Source organism: Cupressus sempervirens, chromosome 5 (assembly GCF_028749045.1).
Source record: "Cupressus sempervirens isolate cs-2001-9-10 chromosome 5, ASM2874904v1, whole genome shotgun sequence".
NCBI classification, from domain to species: Eukaryota; Viridiplantae; Streptophyta; class Pinopsida; order Cupressales; family Cupressaceae; genus Cupressus; species Cupressus sempervirens.
In genome coordinates this window covers 556296517-556311578 of record NC_143122.1, presented here as the reverse complement: position 1 = coordinate 556311578, position 15062 = coordinate 556296517, and the positions used below count along the sequence as shown (strand labels likewise).

Genomic DNA, 15062 nt, shown 5'->3' with positions numbered 1-15062 from the left:
ATAAATTTAATAATCAGACACGATGGATCAATTATTTAAATGCAATTTTAAATTAGTCTAATATGCATTTTAATCTTATGGAGACAAATTAGACATAAATACGGAAATAATAAAACATTTCACAATATCTATGTTTATCAAATTTAAAATGCAATAATGATCCAATCCACTTATTCGAATATTAAAATATTTGTAGAAAATAAATAAAAAACATTTACAAAAAGACACAACTTAATAATAATTTAAAACTCCGAAATATAAAATAAGTAATAATGCCGAAAATAAAATCACAATAGAGACATTCCTTACAGAAGATCCATCTATTGCGAATATATCCGGATCGCACAAAATCCACTCACTAACTCAAATCCACGGGCTTAGTTCAAAAGTCCATTTCTCCGCCAATTAGAAAAATATAATATATCATAAAGCATAGGCAAGGAAAAAAGTTAAAGTATGAATATGAATATTGTCCTTTTGATTTATGCATCTCAATCTCATATTTATAATGAATGAAAAGGTGCGAGATGAAAAGACATATCTCTCCAAAACACCTACCTATACTTAACAAAATTACAACCACACGATAACCTTACAACTTTACATCTTTATAAACTAAACCCCTTTTTAAAAATTTATTTAAATAAGTATAATGGGCAATCACATATCTTTGGACGCACTGGTTCTGTTCTGCAATATCGCAGTAATCCTCCTTCCCGCGCACATTTCCAAACTGTTGCCTTCTAGCGGTTCATCCTTCACGCTTGGTGACTCCACAATTCAGATCTGCAAGGGCTTCTCCTCTGGTATGCGCTTTATATTTAATCGTAAAAGGGCTTCACAAGAATAGTGCGACTCCAGGTGCTAATACGTGATCTGTGTGTATTCCTTTCACCTGCAACAAATAGCAATAACATTAGATACTTATTATCAAACGCAGGCTATTAATACAAAATCCTTTCTTGGGAGGCTCTTGTATAGTCAAGAGGATTCATGGAACGATTAGTGTGCCATGTAACCATTTCAAACCTGCCCCTTTTGAATCTGGAGCCTCACGACAAAAATAAGGAAAGGTAGATAATTTCTGAACGCACTCTCTTATCGGACTTCAGTTATATAGCTATTCTCCATAAATATTATACTGCTTAGTGGTTATCTTGCGACATAGAGAGGAGTAAACTTGATTCACAGATTTGCATAAGTTGTGACTTTCATATGCAGTTTCTATCAGTGAAGACTCCTGAAAACATCACCATTGTTATTGCGTCTTCTTACTGCCATCTGCACTTTATCTCTATAAGTGTTATGATATCCGACAACATTGTATATTGAAAAGGGATAAATTGATGCCGTATTTTGAAACTCTGCTCTTTCATTGTCTCAGCAATAAACACAACTGCATGCTGGTATGCACAATTTGCAATCTGGGAAAATTCTTCGCACATATAAGGCATACTAGGTTTGGTATTATGTTCTGAATAGCCTCTGCAATACCTAACTACAGCAAACATAAGTATAGAAACCTCTGCCCAGTGATATTGGCTACGTGATCTCTGTAACTCATGTTGTATTATTCCAACCACCACATTGGTCTCACAAACTGCTAAGACCAGACTGCTTGTAGAGAGTAGTGTCAAGATAGAGCCCACAAATTGAGCATTGGTAAGGATAATTGAGGGCCTAAGTCACACCCAAAAAAAATCTTGATTATTTTATTGATCTGATGTATTCATTTTACCATTCTCTGTGTCACCAGCACAAACTCAATCAATATAATTTGTCAGCAACTGGACACCTTTGACGGCAACTTTCAGAAATGGCAATATTGCTGCTTCTGCATGATCCAACTTGTACATACTATCAGTCTGTTCTGAATCCATGTAACCATCTACATGCACCATATTTCTATGATCTGAAAGAATATACTGTTGCCTCAGATTGAAGTGAATAGATCATTCCTTTCATATGCTGACTAGTATAAGCACAATTTGAATTTTTCATATTGTGATATATGATTTTGCCAAAACATATTCTTCAGCGATATGTTAATAAAATCCATTCATCATGAAATGGAATTATTTTTGATGTAAAGTTTGAAATTTGACTATTTTTTCCCTCATCATTGTTCATCTGATATAAACTTCGAGTTATATTGCATGACTTTACCAGTATGGTAACTAACATCTTCAGATTGAAAGCCTGTAAATTGAATTACCAATAAAGAATATGCAAGAAAAGACTACCAATAAATACTGAATAGCCTGAATGTGCGAACATAAATCCCTAAATCCCCCTTGTTCCAAATCTCCATATCTGCTATGTAATGTTTTCTTTTTAGATGACTGGTTCACATAACTGGAGACTTTATACTCATCATACACAGACCTCCACAGAGAAGCACCTTTGATTGTAAGGAGAGCAGAGTGAAATCTTTTCTACAAAATGGGTCTTTGTATACCAAGACATGCTTTTACAATCCTTTATCAATCTCCAAACATATTTCCTAAATGGAGACTCTAAAATTAGAGTTCCATCACAGCATAAGACATTTTATATGCCACACTATGCTATAGGTCTCTTCCTTGATGCCACAACGCGGATGATTCTAGAAGACAGGTTGGAGGCGAAACTTGGACCACTAGCTCTCAGAGAACCTCCTATCATGTAGTGGAGGCACTTGGATTCAGCCATTGAGCAAAGGGTTCTGCAGGCTAGAAGAGACCCCAACTTGATGCAAGAGGTGATACGGACAGCGGATAATAGGAGACATCTTCTGAGGAGAACAGTGTGGGGGATGAAGAAGGGGAAGAAGATGACGAAGAGGTTCAAATTGTCACAGCTACCCCCTTGTTTTTGCACCCTACACTATCTGCCACTCCCTATTTGGTCCCAGCGGGTCTACACATGGCTCATATACTAGGGTTTGGAGAGACACGACAACCCATAGTGATGACTGTAGCACCCCAGCAGGCCGTTATAGTAGTAGCACCGTGGTAGCATGGGGTAAGACCTCCAGTCGGAGTAGGAGTTGGGTTTCCCGTAGGGTTTTCATGAGTGGTAGCACCCGTCAGCCGAGAGAGTATGCCAACACCTGCTGAAGCACTTCCAGTAGCAAAAACTATGGCACTTGTGGAAGCCCAGCTAGCAGCAGAAGTTGGGGCACCTATAGTAGAGAGCATACCGCAAGGGGGAGAGGAGACTACCCTGGAGGTACCAGACCTTCCAGTACTGGAGATAGCAAAGAGCCAGAGTACGCCTGGTGTGCACTTGGATGTAGTAGGGTCTGATGCAGTAGTTACGGCGGATGCAACACTTTTAGCATCACCTGAGCGTGATAGGGAGAGGACTCGGAGGGTGAGTACCTTTTTGAGTACGCGGTTCCATCGTACTTTGGCTCCTCGGATGGCCTATTTGCAGACTCCTATGCAGGATGATATTCCGGAGGTAGATACTCAGTAGGCACAGGTAGCAGAGCTAGTTCAGGACATTAGACTGTCGCACAGTACTGTTGAGCGTATGGCGGATGCTGTGGAGATGGCTATGGGTGTGTAGCAAGAACATCCACTAGCGCGGGAGATAGGAATGACAGGCATTTCTTGCTGATGTCGTAGTTCTAGCATCTCGGGCTCGCTAGGTGTTAGATTCGATGGAGACTCAAGTGGTGGACTCAGTTGTGAAGGAGCTGGAGGGAGTCATCTCGTTTATGCGATTGGGATGCCCAGCTGCCTTCATGGTTTGTTTTGAGGAGCGAGGATGGCCGAATGTTGAGACTGATGAGATACGTCAGGATTGGGCCATGACGAGAGATTCTAGTGTGGAGAGCCGGGTTGAGGCTTTGATTCACGAGATCGCCAAGTTATACAAGGAGGTGTATTACACCCTTCGGAGGAGCCAGGCATATCAGGTAGCAGCTGAGAGGGCTTGGGAGGAGTCAGTTGCCAAGTTAGCCTCAGAGAGGGCAGCTCGGGAATCTGAGAGGGCAGCCCTGTTAGTCAGACAGAGTTAGGTGGCAGCAAAAAATGAGGAGTTGGGAGAGGTTGCAGAGATGATGTAGTCAACTTTGGAGCTTCAGATGGAAGCGGAAGCCGAATTGAAGATTCAGAAGGAGTAGGTCTACAAGCTGCGGGCTGAGCTGGGTGATTTGAGAGCACAGACACCTACCATGTCAGGGACCCATCCCCCTGCCTAATATCTCTGTTCTGATGTCATTAGTTGTACAATTTTGAATTTTTTTGTGTTGTCGTCTGGAGATGACTTTTCTTTTTGGGGGGGATGATGTAGTCAGTGAACAATTGTAAATCAGCCGATGGGTAGGTTAGTATGAATTAATTGCTTTGTAGCCAACCTCTGGCCGATGGGTCCCTTCGGGAACCTTCTGGAAGGCCCTTCGATAAGTATATATACACCATTCGAGATGGCTTGTAAGCATCATTGTATTCATCATTGTAAGCATAATGTAATGTCTTGGCATATGCGAATAATAAAAGGAGTTCTGTTATTCTTATCTATTGTCTGTGTGCATTGATTCATTTACCCTAGTACGGTAAACAAATGGTAGAGGGACGATATTACACCCAGCCTCTTTTTTGCCTCTAATAAAGCTTTCTCTATATTTATTTCTGATTAACCTCTAGTAAATTTTTCTGTGAATAGATCCTCATAGGCAAGTAGTTCTAAATAAAATTTCCTGAAGATTTCTTGAATAAGCTTTACAGGGTGATAGGAAAACCAGCTCTGATACCAGTATAATTACCCAGTTGGATATTCTCTCCAATTGTTTTCATAGATAGTTTTCAAAATATAAACATATATCCTTGCAAATAAACTAGCAGAAATAACCAGCAATAAACCCAAAAATGCTCCTAGAATTCACTCAAAATGTTATTGCATTATACAATAACAATACAATAACCAAATATCACGTCCAATCTTAAATACATAATATACAGTTAGATTCGAAATAATAATAAAATGCACCTGTAATCCCAAGTGTGAATTCTGATATGAATCCACCACAAAGATGAATTGTGGCTATGTCCAATCCACCCAAGAAGAGCCTAAAGGTTTTTATCCTCAGGATCCTCAACAAGAGAAAGTTAGCAACTTCCCAAAGTTCTCCAAAGAGGAACCAAAAATTCAATCTCAAAATCAAGCATGCTCAAAAGAAACCATCTCTCCTCCTCTTATTGTCCAATGCTAAGTTGCACGAGTACCTTCCCTCCCCCTCCGCATTAGGAAAAGTTTGAACTGGTTAGCAATTCTGGTCTGGTTTGGACTTGGTTTGACCAGGGTAGTGTTTTTGCCTTGTGGGTTTAATTGGGTTCGAATTGGGATTGAACCTAGGCGAACCAACACCAAAAAGTTCAAACCTAGTTCGAACCCGTAGTGAACTGGGCCCAACGGATAGCTGGAAAGTGTTTTTTAAGCAAAAATCAAATGTTTTTTTAGGAAAGTATTCTGCTGTTGATCCCATTGGCCTTAGCACAAGTACTACCGGAGAAAAATAAGATGAAGAAGAAGAAGAAGATGACTATGAAGAAGAAGACGAAGATTGAAGAACTTAGAATATTAGTAGATTTTCATTCAATTAGTTAAAGAATGAACGTGAAACAATGATACTTGAACTTGATATTTTAAATGTTTTGAATCTTTGATGTTGAAGTTGATTGAATTATGTTAGTATATGATGGTATGATCACTATGATTACAAGTTTAACTATTTATGGTCTTTTAAAGTTTCTGTTGTTTAAATGTGTTTATGCTACTATGCTACAATCTAATTTTAACTCACGCTTCATACAAATGTGTATCTATATATATAAAAAAATTTTACATGTTTTTGTACTAACGAATCCAAACCCCTTCCGAACTGGTTCTTGAACTTTGAACTTGGAACCTAACCTGAAGCGATAACTTAGGTCCAATGCCATGACTCTTCAACTTCCTCTACCCTGTCTCCTTGTCATCTTGTCATTCCATCTCTTATTAATGCCCCTTTAATATTAAATTGACTCTTTTTATAAATCTGCATTAAGCTCTCATAAGCCAAATTAAATATTTTATGAATTTGACTTTAGAATTTTCCTAATGTCTCGAAAAGGGGACATCACAGTCTACATACATCAACAAACACAAAATTCATCTTCCCTTTATATTCTCCATTAAAAACACTTTCACTGAGTCCATCTTGTGCTTGTATAGGGCATTTTGATGATTCCACACTTCATAGAGACGCCAACGGAATCTTTCATTTTGGGAGATATTATAGAAATTATGCATACCATCTGCATATACTTGACAACTACAATGAGCTTTCAACAAATCTATTTAGTACCTCTATAGATGTGACCTTTCATTGTTACATTTGATGAAATCCCATCTGACATACTATCAAATGGTTTGTATATAGGACATGTTTCCACATTTTTAAACAACGATCAAGTATGATTTGTGTTTTCTTCTTCTTTATATCCTTTCATATCTTGCGATCATATCTAGGAGATGTGGAGATCAGCATTTAATCTTTCATATCTAGAGGTAGTTTCGATTCTTCAAGCCCCCTTATTCACCTCTAATCGCATTTTTATATGGGTGTTGCATCGTGCTGTACTTTTATTTTACACTTTGAGGTGGCACAATGATACCTATATTGAAGCATTGTGGGTTACAATGGAAGCCCATTTCCAAGCCGATTGTTAGTCTCGTTGTTACACATCTTAGTTAGCAAGACTTGTGTCACCTCATTATTTGGTTATCCATTTCATTCCTATCACCAATGCTTTCAAGAAAAGGCTATCCATATTGGGATATGCAGATGAGGATCGCGAGTATTTAGAGGAGCGCAACTTATGACCAGTCGTTTACAGATGTGGTTCACAACTCACACCCTTGATCATTGTGCTTTGCTAGATGGCACATCCATGAGGCATTTGGTCAAATGATATACACATCCCTCTTTAAAAATGCTAGAGAGCATTTCCATATGGAATGATAGGTAGGATGTGTTCGTGGTTTTAGGAGTAAGCTTTACGCCAATTCAAAGCTTAAAGTCATCCCCATTATCATTGTTTCAACTTGAGAGCTTTCTTATGATTATAATGGCTTTTCACTATCAACACAAAGGCATTGAAGACAATCGAATTCGCTAAACAAAGAAGTAGCTCATTGTGAATTGACATCACTTTAATAATGAACTTTATACCCATTTCCATTGCCATTTTCTTGCATATCTAATTGCAGGATATGGATTAATTGCACACCCCATGTGCTTACACTAGTGTTGCTTCTTTCATTCCAATGGCCCCTCCAAGTCCAAGTGCATTCTATCAAATAGTTTGTACATGCTTTGGGAGGTAGCAATATTCTGTCAAGTAAAGAATGTCGACCATAATATGTTCCAATGTTCTCATTTTCCTAGAGTCCATAATGTTGTTCCTATGGCTCCCATTGTTCGACATTCTATCAAATAGCTTGGTGCATAGCACACTATCATTTGAGTTTTTCGGTCAAATGGCTAGCAGTCGGTTTATGATTGAAGCACCATTCTTCATCCTTGAAAAATGGCAAACATGGTTTTGAATGAGATACGCGATTCATTTCAACAACTCCAATCTGTTCAAGCATGTTCAAATTGGTAACTAGATTATTTGTCTGCTTTGTTTGTGATCAATCATAACTCTCACATTTTGGCATTCCATTAAATATTTGGTGCTCAATCTCTTATTTGGCCACTGGTATTATCACCACCTTGGAAAATATCAATGAATGTCTCAGCCTCCAAAACATATTTAATGCTTTTCACCAAATTAGTTTGATGTGTACTCTGCAACAACGGAGGCTCTCTCAAATGACTTGACACCATCTTGATGATATATGATGGAAAAAGGAAAGTTTCCAAGAGTTAATGGCGAATAATTGCATTGGGTACAAGCCATTGATTTTAGTCTACGTCTTCTTTGTTGAAAATCCCTCATTCTACTGAGATAATTGGTTTCCCAAAATGTGGCAAAAATTCCCATATCTTTGCCTGCACTTGCAAATCATCAATGTCTCTTTCAATGATATCTTTGAAATTTTTTGCATTTTGGCATGGTCACACAGAGCATAACTAAATTTTATTTAGGTTTATTAACCTCTTATATTTTGCTAAGAGGTTAAGAATGGTATAAGTGTAGGTAGATATAAGGAGGGAGGTTTGCAACTAGGGTGCACTAGCATTGCTGTACTCCATACTTGTACCCTATTTGCAAGCTTCCAAGTGGTGTGGCTGGCTTTTGTGTGCCTTGGTTTTTGTGCTTGTTTTTTGTGTGTCAGTGCTTGGGATTGATCTTTTGTTTTTGAATCTTGTTGCTGTGTGAGTTATCATGAGTCTGGGTTTAGGGTTTGCATGTGGATGCCTTTAAGTTTAACGATTTCTTGCTTTTTGCTTTGGCCAATCTTTCCCCTATACCTGATTAACTGTGATGATGAAGGGCAATGATGCTACAGTGATGAAAGATTTGTAGGATGAAGGTTTACCTTGGAATGATGAGGGAAAATCTGTTGATAATTATGATATGGCGAGGAGCTCTAAAGACGAAGGGGGATCTAGCAATAATGGGATGGACAATCTTGCAATGATAGCAATGGTGTCAAACCGTTATATAGCACAGTGGTGGCAAATTCTTTTGTTTTGGTTTTTCTAGCTTCAGCTTGCTTTAGCGGAAGTTTTTCCTGTAGTAACAGAGATAATGGAGGAGGATGAGCTGATGCTGATGGAGATAGATAGGGAGGTGAGATCAACAATGGAGGAAATTGCGGGGATGACAATGAAGGTAAGGTCCCGTTGCCCTCAAGGAAGACACTCAATCTGGAGCCGAATGATGACATGGTAAATGCATTTAGGGATGAGCAAAGTAGACTTTAGAATATTGCTATTTTTTTGTCTGCTTGGATGTTAAGTTTCTACTTGCTAGAAATTTTTTAGATGACTGGCTTAAATTTGTTTGGGAAAAAAGCTTGGCATTGTGGTTAGTTTCAGTAGAATGATACAAAGAGGCATTTTCACATGCTATGCAGGAAAAAGTGTTGAATAAGGGTTTAAGGAATGTAGGCAAAACTTTGTTTCAGGCTTTTCCGTGGTCTCAAAGTAGTAAACTAGAGCATCCTCACTAATTCCTCACCCTTTTGGGTGGAATTGCAGAATATTCAACCAGAGTTTTGGTCTTTTCTTTCGCTTATGTTAAAACCTTTGGGGTTTGTCGTCCAAATTGAGCAATCTAAGATCACTCTCTTGTATTTAAATGCTAGAGCCCTAATTTCCCTAGATCCAGATGTTTTCTTTTAGGAAGAAATTTCAGTCAAAATCGAAAACGAAACCCTTTGTTGGAAAATCCATAATCTAGGGGATTTGGGTGCTTGTTTTTTTTGTTTGGTTTTGGAGGGTATCCCCGCAACACAAGCCCAACGGGTTCCCTTTACGAGGTGAGCTTGGGGCGAGACTACTCCCTTCGGCCGCGGGATAGCCAACACGTCCCCCGAGTGTCCGTGGCGAGGTAATGACGGGTAGGGAGTCGAACCCGAGACCATGGGGATCTACCCACAACCCCAAACCAACTTGCCTAACCCATGCGGGCCATTTGGTTGGTTGTTTTCACAGTAAGTTAAATGGACATAATAAAAAGGATTGTTCGTTGTTGAAAAATATTTATAAAGGATTTAATGGAAGGAATAGGACAACACAAAATGATAATGCTAAGAATGATCATAGCAAGAATTCTGAAAATGTTAACACTGATAAGCAAAATGAAGGTTGGAATGCTAGGAGTAATCACTTGAAAGGAAACTCTATTGAGAATAGTTTTGTTATTCATCATAATCCTCTCTATGATGATGAGTATGTGGTTGTCCATGCTAATGAGTAAGTGGATGTGAACCCCAAGAACCCATTTGGTGCTAAGCCTATATACATCCCTGTTGACAGAGAAAAAATCAATGATGATAATGCCCCAATTCTGAATGCTCAACAGTTAGCTCTTAACAAGCTAAATTTGAATAGTAGTACGGATTTGATTTCAAAACAACATAACTTGGGTGAGTTCATTGGTTCACATGGGCCCTCTAACCTAATGCAGAATGGTGCAGCCTCTAACCTTGATAATCCTTGCCCTATTGTCCCTAAGGATAAGTCTGATGAAGGATACATTGAAGTTATTGGGAAAAAGAAGAAGAGGAAAACTTATGAAAGAAACAATAGTGCTAAAAATTGTGAAAGAAACAACAAAGTCAAAAGCATTGAAACCACAGATTGTTTTAACAGATTCTTTAAGAGTTCTAACTTACCTAATTGTCAATCATGAATTTGCACATATATAGTTGGAATATAAGAGGGCTTGAAATGCCTGATAGAAAGTATATGGTTAGGAGTTGGTGTAACAAACTCCATAGTAAAGATGCCATTTGTTTGCAAGAAATCAAAGTTACTAGGTATCATGCGTTTAACACCCTCAAGTTTGTTTGGGATAAGGCTAAATGCTTATACCCTGGTCACCAAAAAGGAAAAGGTGGGTTGGCTCCACTCATCAGCCCAAAATGGGTGGAGAATCTTGTTTCTCATTGCTACTCCCCCTCCCATAGAGCTATTTGGGCAATCTTTGATTTCATTAATTCATCTATAGGCATCTGCAATATCTATGCTTCCAATGATTATAGAGAAAGAGCTCTTCTTTGGGAGTGGTTAGCTGATAACCTCCCATAAGCTAATTGAATCTTCATGGGAGACTTTAACATGATAGAGGACACTCAGGATAAAAGAGGGGGTGGACACTTTCGAAAAGGAAATGAGCATTATTTCTGGTCAAAATTTGAAAGAAGATTTCAAATCCATGACCCCCTTGATAAAAGGAAGAACAATTTTGAAGGCATCTGGTTTACTTGGTGCAATAATTAAGCTCTAGGTAAGAGAATTTATTGCAGACTTGATAGATTTTATATGAATCCCTTCTTTTTTAAGTTCAAACAAAAAAAAACAATGTTTCTCCTGTTGTGGTTACTCCTGCTAGTATGTCTGATCATTCTCCCGTATATGCTTGCATTGATAATTTGGAGAACGAGAATACTAGCACTTTGAGTAAAAAAGGTTTTTTCAAGCTTAATGTCTCCCTGCTTTAGGAGGAAGATAATGAAAATACTTTGTATATGGTGTCAATGATGACCAACCTCTGCAACAAAGATGCCTCAACCTGATCTAGGTGGACACTTGGAGAAAGGTCTTCCAAATCATGGGGTGTAAGGAAGCCAAGGATAGGAGAAGAAGTGAGAATGAATACCAAAAGAAACTTAATAGAATTGAGAAGAATTTACAAGATAGAGGGAGAGATGAATCTAGAGAAGGATTTGATTGATACTAAGATGCACTTGAGAAGGATTCAGAATATCAAGATTCAGGGTCAGAAAGTTAGAGACAAAGCCAACTGGCTCGAGGATGGTGATAGAGGCTCGAAATATTTTCTTAACCTTATCAAAGCCAAACAAAACAGAGAAGTCGTTGAAGGTATTTGTATTGATAAGGGCATCTCCAATGATAATAAAGATCTCCTTGAGGCTTTCTATCAGTTCTATAAAAAGTTATTTAGTTTGGAGCAAGAAGCTAATAATATTGATGCTATGAATAAGTGTGTTACTCTTATTCCAAGGAAAGTTTCTATGGAGCAGGCTAAGACTATAGATCTCCCCATCAGTATTCAAGAGATTGGTGACACTATCTCCATTGCCAATGCTAAGCCCCTTGGGGTTGATGGACTCCCTGCTGAGTTTTAGAAGAAGAACAAGGAATGGATTTCAGAGGAATTTCTTTTGGTATATAAGGAGGCTTTTGAGTTTGGTACTCTTGGTGAAGGTATTAATAAAGGGATTATCAAGCTACTTCCAAAAGGTGGTGATAATTCTTAGGTTAAAAACTGGTGATTAATCTCAGGTTGAATCTCATTACTAGCTGGGAAGCTATGCAGTGGGGTAAAGACAGAGGGCAGAATGTGGGTATGGTTCTTTTGGATTTCAAGAAGGCAAATGATAGAATTGAATGGCAATTTGTGATTAAAGTGTTAGAAAGATTAGGGTTTCCTCCATCCTTCTGTGAATGGGTTGACATCTTGTTAAAAAATTCGAACACTGTTATTTATATTAATGGGGATATTACTGACTCTATTTCTTTGGGAAGATCTATTGGACAAGGTTGCCCCTTATTCCCCTCTCTTTTTGTGCTTGCTGCAGATGCCCTAATATATATACTTAATGCTAAGGAGTTGGGTCCACCAGTGAAGGGTATCTCTCTCCCTAATCATGATGAGCTCCTCCTTGACTAGTTTGCTGATGATACAACCCTTTTTGTGGAGCTTTCTGAAGCTAATTTTGATAATATGATGAGCAGGCTACAACTTTTTTGTAAGGCCTTTGGAACTAAGGTCTCCCAGGGGAAATCTTCTATCATTGGTTGGCTTAATTCTCCTCCTGATTGGATTGGAAATCAAGAGTGGCAATCGTTTGGTCCCAATCACATTGTGAGACACCGTGGTATCCCCTTTTCTGTTGAACCCTCTTTGAAAGACATGTGGAACTGGGTTTATAATAAAATTGAGAATAAACATTTAAAATGGCAGACTCATATGTTGTCAATTGCTGGGAGAGCTCAAGTTGTTCAAAAGGTCCTTTCATCCTACACTGTCTACTACGCTTCTGCTTGGTTGTTTGCCAAATATCAGAGTGTGAAGATTGAAAAGACTCTGAGATGCTTTCTCTAGTCAGATTTCTTTAGCTGCTAAGTGGATTCTCAATTCTCTTGATGGCAATGAGCCGTGGAAAGTCCTGGTAAGGAACAATATGACTAGGTCTGTTATTAAGAAAGGTAAACACTGGGATAATATTCCATTGATTGACATTGTTCTTGGGGACTTTCAGGTTAGAGCAGCTGGCTCAAATTTTTTTCAATCTATTTGGAAAGCTTGGACCCAGGTGAGACTGTTGATTCATTCAAGGTATGCTGTTGGGAAGAATCCTTGCTACTATTCTGGCAAGGCCAGATCCTTATGGTGGGGTGTTTATCTTAATGAAAAAGCTTTGGCCTTAACTCAAAGTTGCTCAGCTAAAATTTGGAACAAGAAAGGCATTTCTCTGATACAAGATGTTATTATTAATAACCAGATGGGTTCTTGGGAGGAAATCAAGAGCAAATTTATTATCCCTAATTCTCAAAAGAAAACTTATCCTCTTGTTACTAAAGCTCTTGTTTCTTTTTTTCCTGGTAAAAGCTTCAATACTTATCATTTTTTAGAACAAGTTCGGTGGCACAATGGTAAACTTCTAGGTGAATTTTCTAGCAGGCAGATTTACAAGCTACTGTATGGATATTTTTGATAGAATTAATCAGGCGTGGGGTGTTGGTTGGTCATATGCTAGATGGCAATTTATTTTTGAACTTTTTTGGCACTCACATGTTGAACCTAAAAAAGTCTGTTTCAGATGGCTCCTCATTTTAAAAAAGCTTCCTGTGGGTTCTTTTCTTTCCAATAATGGGAAGCAGTCCATTGTTTGATCCTTGTGTCATTGTGCTGAATCTTTTGAGCACCTTTTTTTGAGTGCAAATTTGCAAATAGAATGTGGTCTTTTTTTCTTGGCAATTCTTTTAAATGGAATCATAAGTCCGGTCTATCTTGGCATGAAATTCTAGCTGGTTATGTTGAGGTTTTTGATCTGAAGTCAAATCCTTTTTGGTTTGCTCTCACTAATAAAATTCTATGGTTCATCTGGAAGCAAAGGAATGAGGAAATCTTTCAAGGGAGGCAAAGGGACCTTACTGGGTTTTTCTTGAAACTCACCCTCTTTCTCATCACTTCACAGGTCATGGCTATAATCGAGGTGCCAAAGGAAAGATTCACATAGTTGCTGAGTGCAGGCAACATGCTGCTGTTCAACAAAGACATCTTGATGTCCAATTTTGTTTCTCAGGAGCAGGATCCAGATTCGCCCAATACCTCCAGATCCTCTCACCAGGGTGATCTTTTCGGTCATGAGGACCCTGTGAATGTTCAGCAAGAGGATACCCACGTTGTTCATAACAACAATTATGAGGAAGTCACTAACAATAGCCCAGTGGAAGATGCTTTCTTTGGAGATGGTTGGAATCTGAATAATGTTAGTTTCAGAAGCAATGTTAATGATGGTTGGGACTGAATGTTGGATCTGTTATGTACAGTTGGTCTCGTTTTGGTCACTATATGGACTTTTTAGTTGGATCTGTTATAGTGTATTTGCAGTACTGTTCTATTTGTAAAGGCTGTACTGGACAGAGTTCTTTCAGTTACTAGATGCAGTTTGGCATCTAGTTATTTTTGAAATATTTTACTTATGTAATTAGTTGATCTGTTATCTCTAATAGAAAAAAGAGGCTAAGAATGTGCTCCAAAATACATTTTATAAGTTTTCTTGCCTAGCCTCTTTTTGGTTAGAGGTTAATATTTTGATTGAAAACACGTATTTTGGAGGCTTTGATTAATCTAGCATAACTCTTGACCTAGGAGTCAGATTCTAAAAATTCGAAGTGCTGGATGGAGCTAGGAACAAGCCGAAGATCCGAGAATTATAAAATCATTAAAGATTTGATAAAAGTGTGATGATTTAAAGCTTGAAGTTAGGCATGTATCAACTCATTTTTTGACTCAAAATGATGGAATTCAGGCATTTGACTCACACGGACCATGGAAAATATTAGCCATATCATAGGTATCCTTACCTGACAAACAACCTTAGTTAAGCACAATGAGAATTTGAAAAATTGGGGCGGGTCTAATACCAAGGCAACAACAATGAACATTGAAAACTGAATCATGAGTGTGGTGCACTCTTTGAATGTCTAAACTTGAATCTTGATATTTACTGCCATTCCCCAAAATTGGCCTGTTGGACTGGTGTCCCGAAAACACATCCCATGGTCCCTTCTGTCAGCACTTATCTACATCCGTGTGCTAATATGTTTGCTTCATAGTTTGACACTATTCCATGTGTATTTATTTTCATGACACTTTAGTTAG

The 15062-nt window shown here is 38.4% G+C and overlaps 1 protein-coding gene and 1 pseudogene across 3 annotated transcripts in view; both read left to right on the top strand.

The window, feature by feature from the left end:
• LOC149557144 (uncharacterized) overlaps positions 1-15062 on the top strand; it is an 86412-nt pseudogene that overhangs the window by 40156 nt on the left and 31194 nt on the right. The gene's annotated exons all lie outside the window — the stretch shown is intronic.
• LOC149557145 (uncharacterized) lies at positions 596-14451 on the top strand. 2 transcript variants are annotated; one of them, XR_016364847.1, is made up of 3 exons: positions 624-806; positions 941-1073; positions 13873-14451. XR_016364847.1 is itself a non-coding variant. In XM_089831858.1 (2 exons), exons 1-2 carry the CDS (start codon positions 653-655, stop codon positions 14028-14030), a joined length of 312 nt encoding a protein of 103 aa, XP_089687984.1. In that variant the 5' UTR covers positions 596-652; the 3' UTR covers positions 14031-14451. The 2 variants fall into 2 exon arrangements, 1 of the variants encoding a protein (XP_089687984.1); XM_089831858.1 differs by lacking the exon at positions 941-1073 and having other exon boundaries at positions 596-806.

What these genes read in the sequence shown, in the direction of transcription:
- LOC149557145 (XM_089831858.1), top strand. Translation starts at nt 653, where the DNA reads ATGGGCAATCACATATCTTTGGACGCACTGGTTCTGTTCTGCAATATC. An exon ending in CTGCAAGGGCTTCTCCTCTG is followed by an intron (nt 807 to 13,872) that starts GTATGCGCTTTA and finishes ATCACTTCACAG; the next exon opens with GTCATGGCTATAATCGAGGT.